The sequence below is a fragment of the Engystomops pustulosus genome, chromosome 7 (genome assembly GCF_040894005.1).
Source record: "Engystomops pustulosus chromosome 7, aEngPut4.maternal, whole genome shotgun sequence".
Lineage (NCBI taxonomy): Eukaryota > Metazoa > Chordata > Amphibia > Anura > Leptodactylidae > Engystomops > Engystomops pustulosus.
Window position 1 is genome coordinate 85,303,950 of NC_092417.1, and position 18,397 is coordinate 85,322,346.

General features: G+C 42.5%; 1 protein-coding gene across 2 annotated transcripts in view; it reads left to right on the forward strand.

Annotated features, from left to right (window-relative positions):
- Nucleotides 1-18,397, forward strand: part of ITFG1 (integrin alpha FG-GAP repeat containing 1) — a 162,995-nt gene that overhangs the window by 47,436 nt on the left and 97,162 nt on the right. For both annotated transcript variants that reach the window (XM_072117170.1, XM_072117171.1), the window contains exons 7-8: nt 2,298-2,359; nt 6,074-6,158. In XM_072117170.1, the coding sequence (XP_071973271.1) occupies nt 2,298-2,359; nt 6,074-6,158 (147 nt within the window). The remainder of the gene's footprint in view (nt 1-2,297; nt 2,360-6,073; nt 6,159-18,397) is intronic.

The following is an 18,397-nucleotide window of genomic DNA, read 5'->3' on the forward strand; positions in this document are numbered from 1 at the left end:
CTCACTCCTATTGTTCCATATGACTGCAATGTAATATTATATTTGTATATATCCCCTATGATTTGTAAAGTACTGCAGAATTTGATGGTGCTATATAAATAAAGATTATTATTATTATTTAGTACTGTATAAATATATCTACTCCTAAATAGTAAAGCAAGCTGTTTTGTAGTTATACAGTTGTACCACTACAAATAACCCTTTGAGGGCTGCAAAAAAGTGGTCAATATTCACAGTGCCCCCACAGTGGCCAATAGTAACCCAGTCCACACAGTATCCAGCTTTCCCAGACTTTAGAGAGACATAAAATTTTAATTGTCTGCCTTTTTGGCCATATTATGGTTTCTATTTATTGCACAGTATATAAAAAGTTTAGCCTGTATTGCGTGGAACGGGTCTGGCTACCGTAGCTCTAGTGATAAGCTTCTGCTTGACATTTCCAAATGTCAGGTGCTAACACAGAGTTAACTTTTTTGTACATTTAATAAAACGTTCCCTTTGATGTATTGAATTCCATGACAAAAAGTGTCTGACCTCCGTCATCGGCAGCTGCTGGTCCTGCTATAAAGAGCAACTCATCGCGCTGTAAAATATAGACACACACAGCCAACATCCTTTAGAGGATTTTGTTAATCTAGATTTTCTGCCATGTCACTGATGTTATTGGGCACTCTAATGATCTTCTCATATAAATTCTTTTGTCATCTATTCTCTTTTCCATGCAAGACATCTATGTGAGTAAGGCACACAACTCTTTTCATCCTGACAAGCATGGCTCATTAATCCAATACCAGAAATGTAGTAAGATCTGACAAATCTGAGGCTGCATTCACACTTTCTGATTGAATTGTGTTGAGAAACTCAGTTCTACCAGAACAGGGAAGTGCTTGGCCCAATCGAATCAACTGAAACTCGGGACCAATTACCACATCGGGGGAGATTTTTTAATCTGCCCACGACAGAATTCTGCATACTGCCGAATTGGTTATACACCCTCTCCATAGTGGTGAATGGCGCCTGGGCGTATGTGAAAGATAGAGCATGTTCTATACACCGTACTGCCACCGGGGCACCATAGAAGTCTATAGGGATGTATATCCAACTGCAAACTTGTGGCCAGATATATGTCCCCACAATGGGGGAGATTTATTAATCTGTTTTACGACAGAATTCAGTCAAAATTTTCACAAAAAAACTGTCAGTGCCACATTTATAAAGGTTTTAGACAGTTTTCAGACACTCCTAGGACTATTTCGATAAAAGGACTTTGCGCCAAAAATACTGACCCAACAGAATTTTGCAGCAGCTTTCTGGTGTAAAATAAGCCAACTAATAGCAGGTGCAAAGTAGGACTAGATTCGGCACCAGACACGTATATATGAATCTTGTGCAGCTAGAGACTGTCTAATCTAACTCTTCACTGCCTTACCCTATAACACTTTTCATAACTCTGTCCCAATGTTTTGGACTGGCCATCACAAAGCCATGATCTCAATGCTATTAAAAATTTATGGCCAAAACTGAAAATGCAGGTAAGAGCAAGGCCTGCAAAAATGGCTTAATTACACCAATTTTGACAGTAGGAATTTGTACAAACTATCCAAAATGTTTGACCCAAGTCTTAGGCTATATTCACACTGCCGTTGCCCGCCCGTACTGTACCGTTCCGGGCAACGGCAGTGTACGGGGAGAGGAGGAGGAGGTGAGCGCAGCTCACCCCCGCCCCTCTCCATAGCAACCTATGGCGCACGGCGCCGTATTACGGGAAAAGATAGGACATGTCCTATCTTTTTCCCGGGTACGGAACGGTACGGTGCCGCACGTGTGCTGCACCGTACCGCTCCCGTAGGGTGCCGTGCGCCCATAGAAGTGTATGGGGGACGTATATCGGCCGTATATACGGCGGCCGTATATATACGTCCCCCATACGTTCGTGTGAATATAGCCTTACAGTTTACCGTAATTACAATGGTACTAAATACTAATGAGATGTATGTAAACTTAAAAATGCCTTTAAAATGATCTCTCTCATTATTCTGCCTTTTGGGAAATAGAAATAATTTTGATAATCCTAATTGACCTAAAATAGGAAAGGTTTATATTGATTTCATGTCAATGAGAAAACATGCAATGTGTATGTAAACTTCTGGTTCCTACTTTAGATGCAATAATAAGATTAAATTGCCAAGGTGTATGTAGCCTTAGGGACACATAAAGATGCAGCACTACATATCCCAGTAGACTGCATATCTTAGTAGGTGTGTACCATCTATTTATTTTTATTTTTTTCCCTCCAGATCTGTTGCTTACAACACTGGCAGCTGACAAAAGTGTTCAGTTTGAAACCTGGGAGAATCAGGTAAGAAAGTGAAACTGGAAAATCATTTACCAAGGAAAACCTCATTATAAAGCCTGGGGGTTAATAATACATTGTGTTGTGAAAAATGTATGTGTGGGGTACAGTACAAAGTATGTATACAACACCAGCCATGTGTATAACGAATGTACACTTGATTGCTGGGTCAGAGGCGTGGTACCCTCAAGGAAAACAAAACACAAATGCAACGGTGATCGCTCTTAAAGGAAACCTACCAGTACAAATGGTCGGTGTAAGCTGTAAATACCGAGCACCAGCTCAGGGTGAGCTGATGCTGGAGCTTACTTTCGTTAGTGTTATAAACCGCTGTATCGCGGTGTAAACACTTTTTAATGTTTATAGCTGTAGCTGCTTCGGCGCTTGGTGCGCACGACGGTCACGCGTAGCGTCGAAGCAGCTTGAGCTATAAACATTAAAAAGTGTTTACACCGCGATACAGCGGTTTATAACACTAACGAAAGTAAGCTCCAGCACCAGCTCACCCTGAGCTGGTGCTCAGTATTTACAGCTTACACCGACCATTTGTACTGGTAGGTTTCCTTTAAGAGAGCATTCCTGTTAGGGTACATTCACACGGCTTAGGTTCGCCCCGGGCCATAGCTTATAGAGGAGGAGAGATGCTCACCCCTCCCCTCTCCAAAGAGAAGTGATCGGTCGGCATCGCAACATGGTGAAATATAGGACATATCCTATATTTTGCTGTGCACAGTCACTGTACAGTGAGACAATGTGTGCCCAGTGACCGGGTGCCATAGATTTCAATGGGGACTGATATGCGGCCACAAATGGTGTGAATGAGCCCTCAGCATTCAGATCCTGAAGCTGTTATTGCTCCATGAAATAGATCTTTTCTTTTTCTTCAGAGAAAGTGAGCAAAGATGGGCCCAGAACCTTCTGGTAAACACATCACTTTTTGTAGAACCTCATAATACACACCTCACCTGTTGCATGAACCTCACAGTACACACCACACCTGTTGCAGAACCTCACAGTACACACCTCACCTGTTGCATGAACCTCACAGTACACACCTCACCTGTTGCATGAACCTCACAGTACACACCTCACCTGTTGCAGAACCTCACAGTACACACCTCACCTGTTGCAGAACCTCACAGTACACACCTCACCTGTTGCATGAACCTCACAGTACACACCTCACCTGTTGCATGAACCTCACAGTACACACCTCACCTGTTGCAGAACCTCACAGTACACACCTCACCTGTTGCATGAACCTCACAGTACACACCTCACCTGTTGCAGAACCTCACAGTACACACCTCACCTGTTGCAGAACCTCACAGTACACACCTCACCTGTTGCAGAACCTCACAGTACACACCTCACCTGTTGCAGAACCTCACAGTACACACCTCACCTGTTGCAGAACCTCACAGTACACACCTCACCTGTTGCAGAACCTCACAGTACACACCTCACCTGTTGCATGAACCTCACAGTACACACCTCACCTGTTGCATGAACCTCACAGTACACACCTCACCTGTTGCATGAACCTCACAGTACACACCTCACCTGTTGCAGAACCTCACAGTACACACCTCACCTGTTGCAGAACCTCACAGTACACACCTCACCTGTTGCAGAACCTCACAGTACACACCTCACCTGTTGCAGAACCTCACAGTACACACCTCACCTGTTGCAGAACCTCACAGTACACACCTCACCTGTTGCAGAACCTCACAGTGCACACCTCACCTGTTGCAGAACCTCTCAGTGCACACCTCACCTGTTGCATGAACCTCACAGTACACACCTCACCTGTTGCATGAACCTCACAGTACACACCTCACCTGTTGCAGAACCTCACAGTACACACCTCACCTGTTGCATGAACCTCACAGTACACACCTCACCTGTTGCATGAACCTCACAGTACACACCTCACCTGTTGCAGAACCTCACAGTACACACCTCACCTGTTGCAGAACCTCACAGTACACACCTCACCTGTTGCAGAACCTCACAGTGCACACCTCACCTGTTGCAGAACCTCACAGTGCACACCTCACCTGTTGCATGAACCTCACAGTACACACCTCACCTGTTGCATGAAACTCACAGTACACACCTCACCTGTTGCAGAACCTCACAGTACACACCTCACCTGTTGCAGAACCTCACAGTACACACCTCACCTGTTGCAGAACCTCACAGTACACACCTCACCTGTTGCAGAACCTCACAGTACACACCTCACCTGTTGCAGAACCTCACAGTACACACCTCACCTGTTGCAGAACCTCACAGTACACACCTCACCTGTTGCAGAACCTCACAGTACACACCTCACCTGTTGCAGAACCTCACAGTACACACCTCACCTGTTACAGAACCTCACAGTACACACCTCACCTGTTGCATGAACCTCACAGTACACACCTCACCTGTTGCATGAACCTCACAGTACACACCTCACCTGTTGCATGAACCTCACAGTACACACCTCACCTGTTGCATGAACCTCACAGTACACACCTCACCTGTTGCATGAACCTCACAGTACACACCTCACCTGTTGCATGAACCTCACAGTACACACCTCACCTGTTGCAGAACCTCACAGTACACACCTCACCTGTTGCATGAACCTCACAGTACACACCTCACCTGTTGCATGAACCTCACAGTACACGCTTCAGCTTCTGGGGAGTCTTGCAGTACACACATTAAATGGTACAGAACTAAATGGTACACACTAAATCTGCTGCAAAAACTAAAAGTACATACCTCACCTGCTGCAGAACTTCATAATGCGTACCTAGACTGCTGTAAAATAACTAAGTACGCAATATTATTTTTCACACATCATTTTTCTAAATACTATTTTTTTTCTTCAATTTGTATTGCAATATTATATTTTATTATTTCTTTGAAATAAAAATCAGTTCAGTGATGCAGGGAGTTTCACATCAAAACGTTCCATTTCTTGTAATTGTTCCACCTTATTAAATTCATCATTTTGGACCAATCTTCCTTTTCTCTGGATTCAAGGGGGAGAAATTGTAAATCGTGGCAAACCATTTCATCTGTGCAGGTTTCTATGACTGGCAATTAAGGCAATCAGTCTGCCCTAATGTTCATGTTAACAGGGCCCCGCTGTGGCGTCAGCTGTTCTGGGAACTCTGGCTGCTGCATCTGCCAGCACTCCGGTCTGTAAGCGCTTCCATAGGGCGCACCTTAAGGCTTTTTTTTTTTTTTTTTTTAAATGTGTCAAGCCACTTTTTTCCCCCCTTAAGATCTACTTCGTCTATTCCAAAGAATATTCCTGATTGCATGAGCATTCATCAGGCCGAGGTATGAGGAAACATATTGAGATGTGGAAAACTCAAGTGAGCCTGATTACTTAACCCTTTAATTTATCCTCCCATGAAAGTTATTCTAACCCAAGGAAGCTGGCCCATTATGTCCTGCAACTAGTGAGCTTCCTACCCATATTGTATTTCCTTTGTGGAAACAGACACATATTTTGGTCTGTACACATTGCACAGGACTTTGCATTATACAGAAGGATTCTCTGTCTGTCCAACGGGCTTCAGTGCTCCATTAAATGTTACCTTGCCAGCGCTGCATTTCGGCTGGCAGACAGGTAGTGTGCAGCCTGCCTAACAGTAATATGTTATCTTGATTTCCAGGATTTTAATTTCATGTCTTATCTTCTTTTCTAAGGGCGGCAATTTCTCAAAAGCCACTTCCATTGTCTCCAAGCCAAAAGAAGCCAAGGTCATCGGACAGTCCGTTTTTGCTGATTTTGGTAGGTCATTCTTATTTCAAATAGGTGCACATTTTGCTGCCTAGCATATTTTATTGAATTTGTGTTGGAAAAGTAAGAAACAAAATGCAAGAAACAAAACAACCTACTTTTATTGTTTTATACGAGTTGGTCTATGTCAGTTGATAAGATCCTGTTGATCTACTTTGTTAAAACCTAGATACCTTGCTAAAAATGCTACTTTTCACCTGTATGTAGTGATTTGAAAGATGTATAAGCTGTTAAACTGAAAAACGAAATAAAATTACAGTTAAACATAAAAATGCAAGAAACAAATTTGAGAAGTCAAATTTGGAGATAATTACATTCAACTAGGTGCTAACTCTTTTAATTGCCAGCGGCGCGTGGGCACCGCCACCTTGACCTTCCGGCAGGATAGCTGCAGAGCTCAGAAAATTAAAGAACTTTACTCACCTGTTCTTGCTCCCTTGATGCAGCGGGCGTCGTATTCTTTACTGCTGTCAACAATGGCTGTGCGCGCCGACTCTAAATTCGGCAGACATGATAATGTCATCACGTTTGCCAGCTGTTATAGCCGTCGTTCACAATAGTAAAGAAGACATCGGCGGCCGATACTTCAGGGGATTGGGGAAAGGTTTTTTATTTATTTATTTTTTTACAGTGGAGGTTGCTGGCTACATGATTGGGGGGCACTGTGGCTGCACTAATGGACACTGGCTACTATAGGACCACTGTGGCTACTGTGCGGGCAATGTGGCTAATATGGGGGGCACAATTACATGGCCGTGTCTCAGGTCATTTAACAGCTTTGTTATTTTCCTGAATTGGCAAATTGTAAAGGTAATGCTGTGATCAAAAGACTGTCCAGTCCTCAAAATGGTAGCAAGGAAAACCTCATCTTGCGAAAAATGACGCGATGCGGTTCCGTATACTGAGGTATAAAAAAGTTATTAGCGCCAGACGATGGCAAAATGAAGATTATTTTTTGTTCAGAAGGCTTTTATTCATTAAAATTATCATATTGAAATCAGATTTTTATTTTATTTTATTTTTTTTTAATTTTTACTATATGTGTTTTGGGAGAGGGGTAATCTTATACTGTTAGTATTCCCAAACTCTATATTTTAACTGGAGAAGTGTGTGAAAGGGGGGGGGGGCGAAATACCAGAAAATACGGTACCAAAACCAGCCTTTTATGCAAACCGGTTAAAGGTCTGAAATATACCAAAACTTTTTTGCATGCACTTGTTTTTTTTATAGCCCCTTTTAATCTGAGATTTATTGCATTTTAAAGGATTGGTTGAACAATTGGTGATTGTCTTAAAGGCCTCTTTAACGTAGGTCACATTGATCAGATGCTATTTTGTACATGTGGATTACATGGGGCCTTTTAAATGGACCTGATCATAGATCCACAGATAAACTGAAGACATAAATAAAGAATAGAAGAGGAATAGAAAAGTGGCGTGGGCCCTCTATTTAGTGCTACTGGTTTAGTTTGCACTACTAAACTATAGAATAGAAGACATTGGTATAGAGTGGACGTCAGCTTTCCGTAATTTAATCTGAATCTTGACAACTATGAGCAGAACATAGCGGAGGTCATCCCAGCTGATAGATGGTGGCTGTTATTAAGCACACCCTGCACTTTATTGCTGCAAATGATAAACTCCGTCTCCATCAGTCTCCTAGAATGAGGCAAAACAAAAAATCAATGGGGCAGATTTATCAAGCTGTCTGAAAGTCAGAATATTTCTAGTTGCCCATGGCAACCAATCACAACTCCCCTTTAAAATATTCATGAGCACTGGTAAAATGAAAGCTGAGCTGTGATTGGTTGCCATGGGCAACTAGAAATATTCTGACATTCAGACAGCTTGATAAATCTGCCCCAATGTCTCCAGTTTCAGCCCCGTCATCTGACTGACCACTGTTTCTTGTCGCCCATGAGAAAATTACAAAATGGAATGAGTGGTTGTGGCAGTATCTCAGCTTCAGTGTTTATCTGGCATGTTTTCCATGCTGCTTTTCTTATGGCTGCTGCATGCAAGCTAATGCTTTCTGCACTTGCCGCATTGTAGCTGAGGTAGGGATCGGGGGGCTGCATTTTATATTAGGTTTATCTTATCAAGTATGCCTCCCAGCAACAAGCATTTATCCTGTCTACTTTTTTTCTCTATTGTGTTAGGCTCTTCGTTAATTTTATAAACCTGTTCACAGGATCCCTTTAAAGGAAATCTACCATCAAAATCAAGCATGATAAACTCATACTCATACTCATAGATCCAGGCACTGTGAAGATGGTAATTTTACAAAAATAAAATGAACGTAACAAAAATGCAGATAATTCAGGTGTCAGGTTGCAGCTACCTCGGAACAAGCAACTCCCCTGTGGTTAGATCAGGCACTCTGACCTAGAGACAATCCATGTACACACAGGTGTCATTAACACCTTAGCGCTCTGCGCCGTAGCTGTACTGCGCTGAGTCCCGCGATTAGCGCTCAGCGCAGTACAGCTACGGCGCAGAGACGATGCCGGTTCAGCGCTGTATAGCAGCCGAACCGCCATCGCTAGCCGCGGGATTTCAGCGGTAATCTACCGCAGACATCCCCGGCTAACACCCGCGGTCGGAGTGGGCTCCGATCGCGGGTGTTTAACCCGTTAAATGCCGCGGTCAACGCGACCGCGGCATTTAACATGCCTTCTGGGGGTCTTTACCCCACGATCGGCCCCCCCGCACCGTTTTCGGGGGGGGCGATCGCTGTTTTGGCTCCTCTGGGGTCCGATCGGGACCCCAGAGAAGCCTGGAGGGTTTACCTTTAAGATGGCGTCTGTGACGTCATCTTAAAGGCAAAGTGTCAGCCTATGCATCTGCATAGGCTGGCACTGATAATACCCTGCAATACATTAGTATTGCAGAGTATTATCAAGAACAAGCAATCAGATGATTGCTTGTTCATATCCCATGGTGGATCATGTAAAAAATGTACAAAATAATGTTTTTCAATAAAAAATTACTTTATAAATCACTAAAAATGCCCATAAGCCCCAAAACATATAAAGAGACATATAACGCTCAAAAAAGTCTAAATCATAACACAAACCCCATATATATAGTATCACCGCGTCCGTAACAATCCATAGAATAAAACTAAATAACTATTGAACCCATATGATGAACGCCGTAAAAAAAAACGTCAAAAACCCGCCAAAAATTATGATTTTCACCTATTATATCCCACTAAAAATGCAATAAAAAGTGATCAACAAAACATATGTACTCCAGAATGATATTGTTGCAAAGAACAACATGTCCCGCAAAAAACAAGCCATCAACCAGCTCTGTAGCCAAAAACGTAACAATGTTATGCCACTTGGAAGACGGCGATGCAAAAATGATAGATTTTTCCCCACATTAGGGTTTTATTTGGCAAATTTAGTAAAACATAAGAAAAAATATTCATGTCTGGTATCCCCGTAATCGTATCGACCCATAGAATAAAGATAACAGGATTATTAGGATATACGGTGAACACGGAAAAAAAAAAAAGTAAAAAATCCAGTACAGAATTGATGCTTTTCTACTCATGACCTCAAAAAAAGTTCCAAAATTTTCAACAATAGGTGATACCAACCCCAAAATGGTAACACTGGAAAAAGCATCTCGTCCCGCAAAACAAATGCCGTCACATGGCCCCAATAACGGAAAAGCGAAAATTTTATAGCCTTCAAAAGGGGGCAACCAGAAAACTAAAATCCTGGCAGCTGCAGGGTGCTCCTTCCCTTCTGCGCCTCGCTGTGCCCCCATAACACAAGTAACGGCCACGTGTGGGGGGTCGCTGCACTCAGGAGAAATTGTAGAACAAATTTTATGGTGAGTTTTCTCTTTTTATCTTTTGGAAATGTGTAAATTTTAGGGCTAAATGAACGTATAACCGACAAAATTTGATAAATTTTAAATTTCTAAATTTCACCTCCATTTTGATTCAATTACTATGAAGATCTCAAGGGGTTAACAATCTTTGTAAAAGCTGTTTCTGAGAGTTTGAGGGGTGCAGATTTGAAAATGGGTTGGTTATATAGGGGGTTTTGTTGCTAAATATGTAAAATTTGATTTCAAACAGTATTTATCCCCAAAATAGTCAATTCCGAAAATACGGAAAATCGCTATTCGATTTGTAGGCCGCGTGACGTCAAAATAAATTATCCAAACATTTCAAAAATTATGAAAATGTAAAGTAGACAAATGGGAAATGTTATTCTGCAAGTTATTTAGGTGGTAAATCTATCTGTCTGAAAACGCGGTGATTTAGAATTTCGAAAATGGCATATTTTTCTAAAAATTCATCATTTTTTTCTTTTTTTTGTAAATAAACGCAAAACTTATCAGCCAAAATTTACCACTAAAATGAAGTACAACATGTGGGGAAAAAACAATCTCAGAATCGCTTTGATAAGTAACAGTGTTCAAAAGTTATTACCATAGGAAGAGACACTGGTCAAATTTCAAAAAAAAGTTGCGAGCCTTAACCTGCAAACAGGCTGCGTCCTTAAGGGGTTAAATACTCAACTATTTCCCTTGAGCCTTAAAGGGATACACCCCTGGGTTGCACCTTTAACAATAAACATCACAAGAAACATTTCTTACATAAATAATATATAAAAAATTACAATACAATATAATACACAATATAAAAATAAAGGGGAGTTTACAATATACACAAGTAACCAAAGTAAGAAGTACAAACATAAACCGCATGGCTTCAGCTCTGCATGACCTGGCAGTAATCAGGTACAGGCTATATAACACCAGCTCACCCTCTGCTGAGGTTTTGCACACACAGGTAAGATCAGGTAATGCTGAGTGGTGACTGCTTAACTGGTTTGTCTGTTGAAACAATAGTGGACAGAGACAAAGGTTTGCTGGCCAGCAGGAGGAGAAAAAGAAGAAAAGATACAAACACACAGACAGACAAACAGTTCACCATTCACCCCTCAACAGGATGAGCTTTTAAAGGGAACCTGTCACCACATTTGCACATATACAGCTAGTGACAGGTTCCTATAGAGCCTTATTAACTAACTGACACCCTTATTTTAGCTAAAAATTGTTTCGCTTAAATCCACATAAATCAACTTTTATCTTGTATTACCAGCCATCAGAGGGGGCGTGTCCTGCTCGGCCGGCCCCTTCCATCTACTCCTCATGCCTCTTTAATATTTAGCAGTTCATGTCATGTGGCCAAGGTGACATCACCTCAGGTCTTTTAGTCTTTTTACAATGGCAAACTGTGCCCAATGCATGTATCTAACCGCATGAAGTAACAGCAGCCTCCATGGACTTCTACTATTCTCCAATCTTCATGGAGGCTGCAGTGAATTCATATGATCACATACATAAAGTACACTACAGGTACAGTTTACTAAAGTGAGGAGGCTAAAGGAACTGAGATGATGTAACTCTAGTCACATGACATGCATGTAACACAAGGCACCGTATAAAAATATTTAATAAATAAATAGGGGTTTAAATGTCTGTAGTTGAATATTGACAGACAGTCCCTAAGCACAAGGAGGTAGAGCAGTGATTTGAAGAGACACGGAGCTGTCAGTCAAAATAAAGGGGCGTAGTTCACCGGCCTGGCAGAGAGAAGAGTCACAGCCAGCAGACATGAGTCTTGAGAGCTAATTTGCATATCAGAAAAATTACTGTAATTACGGTAAATTGTCTCACTGGCATCTAATTTTAGGTTGTATGGGGAGGTCTTGTAACCCTTTATCAGCAGGCATTGTTAGTCAGGGTGGTAACATTTTGGTGAGGGGTCATCTTAAAGTCTCCCTTCTGTCTTTCTCCTCTGATCAGCACACTGCACCGTCACATGCAGGGCTCACTTACAGAATCACTTGACCAGTCTTTCTTCCCCTTGTTATTCCTATCTGGTGCCGTTCTCTTTCTATTCATGGCATGGTGGGCGTTGTAATACCACGTCAGATGGTGAGCTACCAGTGCAGTCCTCCCTATAGGCTTAATACATTCTATCATTTTTGGATATTGGACATTCAACAAGTTAATTTATGAGGTGAAGAAAAAAAAGTCACCCGAGCGGTAAATAGGAAAAGGCTCGTGTACAAAGCAATCAGAGATAATACAGGAAAATCTAATGTAGAGATGTCAACTAAGCCTACAATTTATATGGTAAAATATGAATGTATTCACACCAGGCTTTTAATAACATTCCCAATTATATTCATCAGCATGCACCAAGCAACACTTCAAATCCTTATTGCCAGCCAGGAAAAACCTTAAAAGTAATTATAAAGCCCACAGGTGCTGATATTAAGCGCGGAATATTTATCAGCTGCGACTCAAGGCGCTCGGAGCACTACACAAATACTTTCATTTATCTCTTTACTGCTCTCCTACTGACACGGCACCTACACCGGTAGCCACCAATATGGTGCTAATAGGTTGTAACGTTTTCATAGAGCCTATGGCTCAGGGTTATGGGGAACATATTATGATTGTGCTTAAGTATACAGGGGTACTCTTTGCAGGGGTTGGTCCTTATAGCAGTCGCTTTTTGTAGTTTGGACTTTTGCGCTCGTGTCAACATTGGGTTAATCACATGCAGATCCATCTTGAGGAAACAACTTTTGCTTGAATGTCCTAAGGCCAGGTTGACACGTAGCGTTTGAGTTGCGGTGGAGTTGCAATTCAAAGGCTGTGGGAGGAGCTTGGGCATTTCATTGTGTTTACATAGAGTTAATCAAGTGTTAGTATTCTGTTTACATTAACCCCTTAATGACCATCCTATTGGCTTTTTACGGCGGTCATTAAGGGTACTTCTTCTGATGCACCGCCTTTCTACGGCAGCGCGTCAGAAGAAGATTTAGGGACATCGGGTCATTCTTTTTAACCCCTTATATGCCCCCCCCCCCTTTTACAACTAACATGAAGTACAATGAGTCACGAGAAAACATTCACAAAATCACCTGGATATGTTAAAGCGTTGCAAAGTTATAACCAATTATCGTGACACAGGGCCGATTTGAAAAATCGAGTCTGGTCATTAAGCTGAAAACTTTTGTCGGAGAAGGGGTTAAGATTAAGGTCACGTAAACGCAATGCAATCAGGCTAAGCTCCTCCCCACAGCCTTTGAATTGCATTTCATAGTGGATCTCAGAAGCTGTGTGTAAACCTGGCCTAAGGGTGATGCCACACATGGCGGTTTTAGTCCATTTTTAAGCATGTGTTTTCAGTCTGTTTAAAAACGCATGTGTTTACGGACAGTGTTACAGACAAAAACGTTCAAAAAAAGATGCTCTTTAAAAACGCATACTTAAAAACGGACCAAAAACGCCACGTGTGGCATCACCCTGTGGGTGGGCTCAACCTGGGAAGGAAACTCCTCCATAATCTGCATCCCAGCAATTTCCGTATACACAACTGGTGGAGCTGAAGGAAAGGCAGTGATCTACTGTCATAGGTCTTTGCTCAGTGTAATCTTGGGTGTCTTCAACTCGTCCTATTGATAGCTACCAAGCATGGTAAGCCTACAAAAATGTATGAGTTTTCAGTCTGTTTTAAAAGGTCCAAGAACGTGACGTGTGGCAGCACCCTAAGGCTGGTGCCACACGTAACGCTTTGTCTGCGTTTGAAACCGCAAACGCAGACAAAGCCGCACCCACCGGGGCGGGCAGAGCCCCGAACGCGTCGGCGTTTCTATGGAAACGCCTGTGATTAGGAACAGGCGCCGGTGTTCTGCATTAAATTAACGCAAAACACCGGCGGCTCATTCCCGATCGCAGCGGTTTCCATAGAAACGTCGACATAATCGGGCTGCAGCCTGCCCCGGTGGGTGCGGCTTTTTCTGCGTTTGCGTTTTCAAACACAGACAAAGCACTACGTGTGTCATCACACTAAGGGTGAAGACACACATGGCGTTTTTGGGCCGTTTTTGGGCCGTTTTTACTAAGTGCATTTTCAGATCGTAAAAAACGCATGCGTTAAAAAACGCATGCGTTTTTGTCCGGTTTTCCGAATTTGCGCAATTAAAAACGGACAAAAACACATGCGTTTTCAAAAAACGCATGCATTTTTAAAAAACAGGTGCGGTTTTTTGCACATGCGTTTTTTACGATCTGAAAACGCACTTAGTAAAAACGGCCCAAAAACGGCCCAAAAACGCCATGTGTGTCTTCACCCTAAGGGTGCTGGCACACATGGCATTTTGAATGCGTTTTTGGACCGTTTTTAAGCAGTCCGTCAAAAAACGCATGCGTTAAATTAGGGTGATGCCACACATGCCGTTTTTGGTCAGTTTTTAGTCAGTTTTCCCAATTATCTTAATAGATAAACAGGTTGTAAGCAGCCAAATGCATGGTAAACTGCCAAAAACTGACTGAAAACTGGTGTTTAAAAACGGACCAAAAACGCCATGTGTGACATGACCCTTCAGACAATTGGTCTTACCTGTCAAAAACGGATGCGTTTTCAAAAAACGCATGGGTTTTTAACGCATGAATTTTTTTACGGACTGCTTAAAAATGGGCCAAAAACGCGGTCAAAACGCCACGTGTGTTTTTTACCACATGCAGGTTTTTTTCGAATTTTAAATGCACTAAAAACGGCCTAAAAACGCCATGTGTGTCACCACCCTAACTCCTATTGTGGTCAGATTTCTCCAGCTGGGCAGCTAGGCTCTTGAGCCTGTAGGGTAGACCCAATATTGCAAACCTGTGTAGGTCTTTCTAAACACTGTGACTTGACAGCAGAGGCAGATTTGCCATTTCTTGTAATGCACAGTTCTGCTTGGAGTCTACCATAGCTATGAACTATGTCGGTGACCTGTGGAGGGCAGTTTAAAGCACAAAGAGAAAACTGACCTGAGAGAATTGGCAGCATCCCGCCAATCTATTGCTGGGCTACTCCATGGGTGAATCCACCACTACGTGCCAGCAAGTCACAAATAAGTGCATAGCAGGACACTGAACACAGCTATTCCCATGACCGCACTAGCCATGACAGCTGTTGAGTGCTAATTCTACGCTCCTACTCTGCAACATCAGAATAGATTTCTTTAGTTTAACCAAGGACATATTCAGCACCTCTGCGGAGAACCTGTAAAGAGGAGTAAAAAAGCTTTTTTTCTTCCAAATGAAAAAGCTTGTTTTATTATTTGGCCGCTATGACTTCTGCGCACAATGAAAATCTCTTCACCCCACACCAAGAATCTGCAACTAAATCCAGCAGAAAATCTACAGGAAACCTGCACTTGAATTATCTGCAAATTTTTATTTGGATTTAGTTATGAAATTAGCAAATATTACCGTATATACTCGTGTATAAGCCGAGTTTTTCAGCGCAAAAAATTTGCTGAAAAATTTTACCTCGGCTTATACACGAGTCAATTAAAAAAAATGAATTCTTACCCTCCGGCTCCCGGACCTCAGCGGAGGCTTCCGCTTCTCTCTGCATTCTTCACTAGCCGGCAGTCGCGTCCATGCGAGCTGCCGGCGGACCCACAGGGGCAGGGCAGGCTGTATACTACTTGGGGCAGGGCAGGCTGTATACTACACCCTCGGCTTATACTCGAGTCAGTAGTTTTTCCCAGTTTTGGTTATACTCTTATAGCTTATACTCGAGTATATACGGTATTCTCTTCTCTTAAAAGTGGACCGTAAAATAAATACTATGCCTGCACAGTGTTTATGAGATTTCCTAAAATTAAGCAGAAGATTTTTTTCTTTGCCTGCAAATCTAAAGCCCCTTTCACACTTTTTTTTCCACACATGGGTTTTGCGCGTATATGTGACGTGCACTCTGTATGCAATGGTTGTTGTCACGCTTGCATTTTCTCCATGCACACATATTGTTTTTTTTTTAATGCACGTTAAAATCTCAGGATGCTCTGCTTTTGTAAGTCATGCACGTGAAAAACACACCATGCTACTTTAAGGAGACACATCAAAAACGCATTGCACTCTGAGACACATGCAAGTGCAATTCGTTTTTCACTGCTCAATTGCCATAGAAAAGATAGACCACAGTCGTCACTCTTTTTCAAGTATGCATGACAAACGCATTGAAGATGCATTGAAAACACAAAAAAGCACGTAAAAAACGACGGAAAACTGATTTAACTCTGACGAAAAATGTCAGTTTTTCACTGATCAAACCCTGATCGCACCCTGATCAGACTCTGAGGTGATCTGCAACGCAAATGTGAAAGAGGCCTTAGCATTATCAGTCCTTTATTTTATCACCTTTATATGTATCACACAGCAGCCTGGGGACACTGACCCTACAGGAGCCAGGAAACAGATGGACATAACAAAATAGAAGTGACCAAATTCTATTTGTTCTGGATATGATATCGGGAAGGGGATTCTCTTTTCTGCTGACCTCTTTACTGCATACATTTCTGAACAACGTGAAATATTTTGAAGCAGTAATCATTTTTCTTTCTCTCTAGAAGATATTATCGTATTCTGTGGAACATTTTATTTACAATGAAATATGACTGCAGAATATTTTCATGTCGCCACCATCTTTCCGTGTTTCGGTTATCTCCCTGATTAATGGCGGTCTTATAATTAGTTCAGCTAATGCAGGATATTCTGAAATAATTTCCCTACATAAGCAGTGTAGCATCACATCCCTAAACGTATGGAGCATGCAAGGTGTCTGTGTGCAGGCTGAATAGTGTAACTGAGCTCTTTGAGTTTTGAAAGGAAGAGTACCAAAAGCAATGTCCCTTCACCTCAGTGTGGTGCCTTTATCCCTACGAAAGACATTGTATGGCTTACTGTCACAATGGTAGCACTTACAAAGTTCTTTATACTTCCGAGACATTATTTACCCCAGCCTTCATGTACCCTTACCACGGTGTAGAGTGCGTCTATTACAGGCGGAGGCACCGGCCTTGTCATATATTCAGCTTCTGGCTCACCACAATGGACTCCAGTAGGGGACTGAAGTAGGGGAGTCAATTACAGCGCGCTTCCACACAGCAGGGCGCAATGGATCTGCCCTTTCCCTGCCAATGTCATGCCCACATTTCGGGCACTCACAAGGACTGTGAGGTTGTACACGTTTTTCTACATGTTCATCAACGGTCCACATTGTGTGTATCAGTGTTAACTGGATTTAATAGAAACATGATGTGGGTGGTGATAAAGATCCACGCCGGTTACTTATGATGGTTTTTTATACAGATGTAGCAGGGCTCTATATGTTATTGGTTCTGTGTAGGCTGGTAATTTCTCCACCTTTTTGCAGGTTAATATGAGCACAGGCAAGCAACTTATTGGGGGTCATTTAGTAAGGGCCTGAATCGCGTTTTTGTGTCGCGTTACCCAAATTCCGATTTGCGCCGATTTTCCCTGAATTGCCCGGGGTTTTGGCGCACGCGATCGGATTGTGGCGCACCGGCGCCGGCATGCATGCAACGGAAATCGGGGGCCGTGGCCGTAAGAAAACCGACAGATTCGCAAAACCGCCGTATTTAAAAAAAATAAAAATTGTCGCTTGACACACGCTTACCTGCACCCAGGGTAGGACGGTGAACTTCAGTGAACTCCGACGGAATTCAGCGCAGCAGCGACACCTAGTGGACACCGGGCGCACTACCTTAGTGAATCGCTGGAAGACCCGAATCCTCCACTGAGAGCGTGTCGCTGGATCGCGACAGGACCGGGTAAGTAAATCTGCCCCATTGTGTTGGTCCAGGTGTCATCAATGCTTTTGTAGAATTCATTTTTTGACCATATTGAGTTGCAGCAAACAAATCTAGGGATAGAAGACCCTGACAGCCTGTGATGTCTCTATTTCACTATTATGGTCAACATCTAGATCACCACTTTTTTAATATACTGCCTTCCACACGATCTGCACATCCCCTGAAACATTATGACCCCTTGCCTCCCAACTTCTCAACTTGACGGCACAAGTTTCTCTTCTGTACATGCAATGCCTTCCACAAAGTCAGCACATCTTTTAAACATTATAACCCCCCTTGTCCCGACTATATGACCACTTGTCTTCCAACTTCTCTTCTGTTCATGACATTGACTTCCACAAGGTCAGCACATCCCCTTAAACATTATGTCCCATTGTCTCCAATCTTCTCTTTTGTACACCACACTGCCATCCACTAGGTCAACACATTCATCTCCTGAAACATTCTGTGCTGCTGTAAACACTTGCATTGGATGGTCCACCTGTATTTTCTCATACCTGTAAAAATAAAAAAAGCA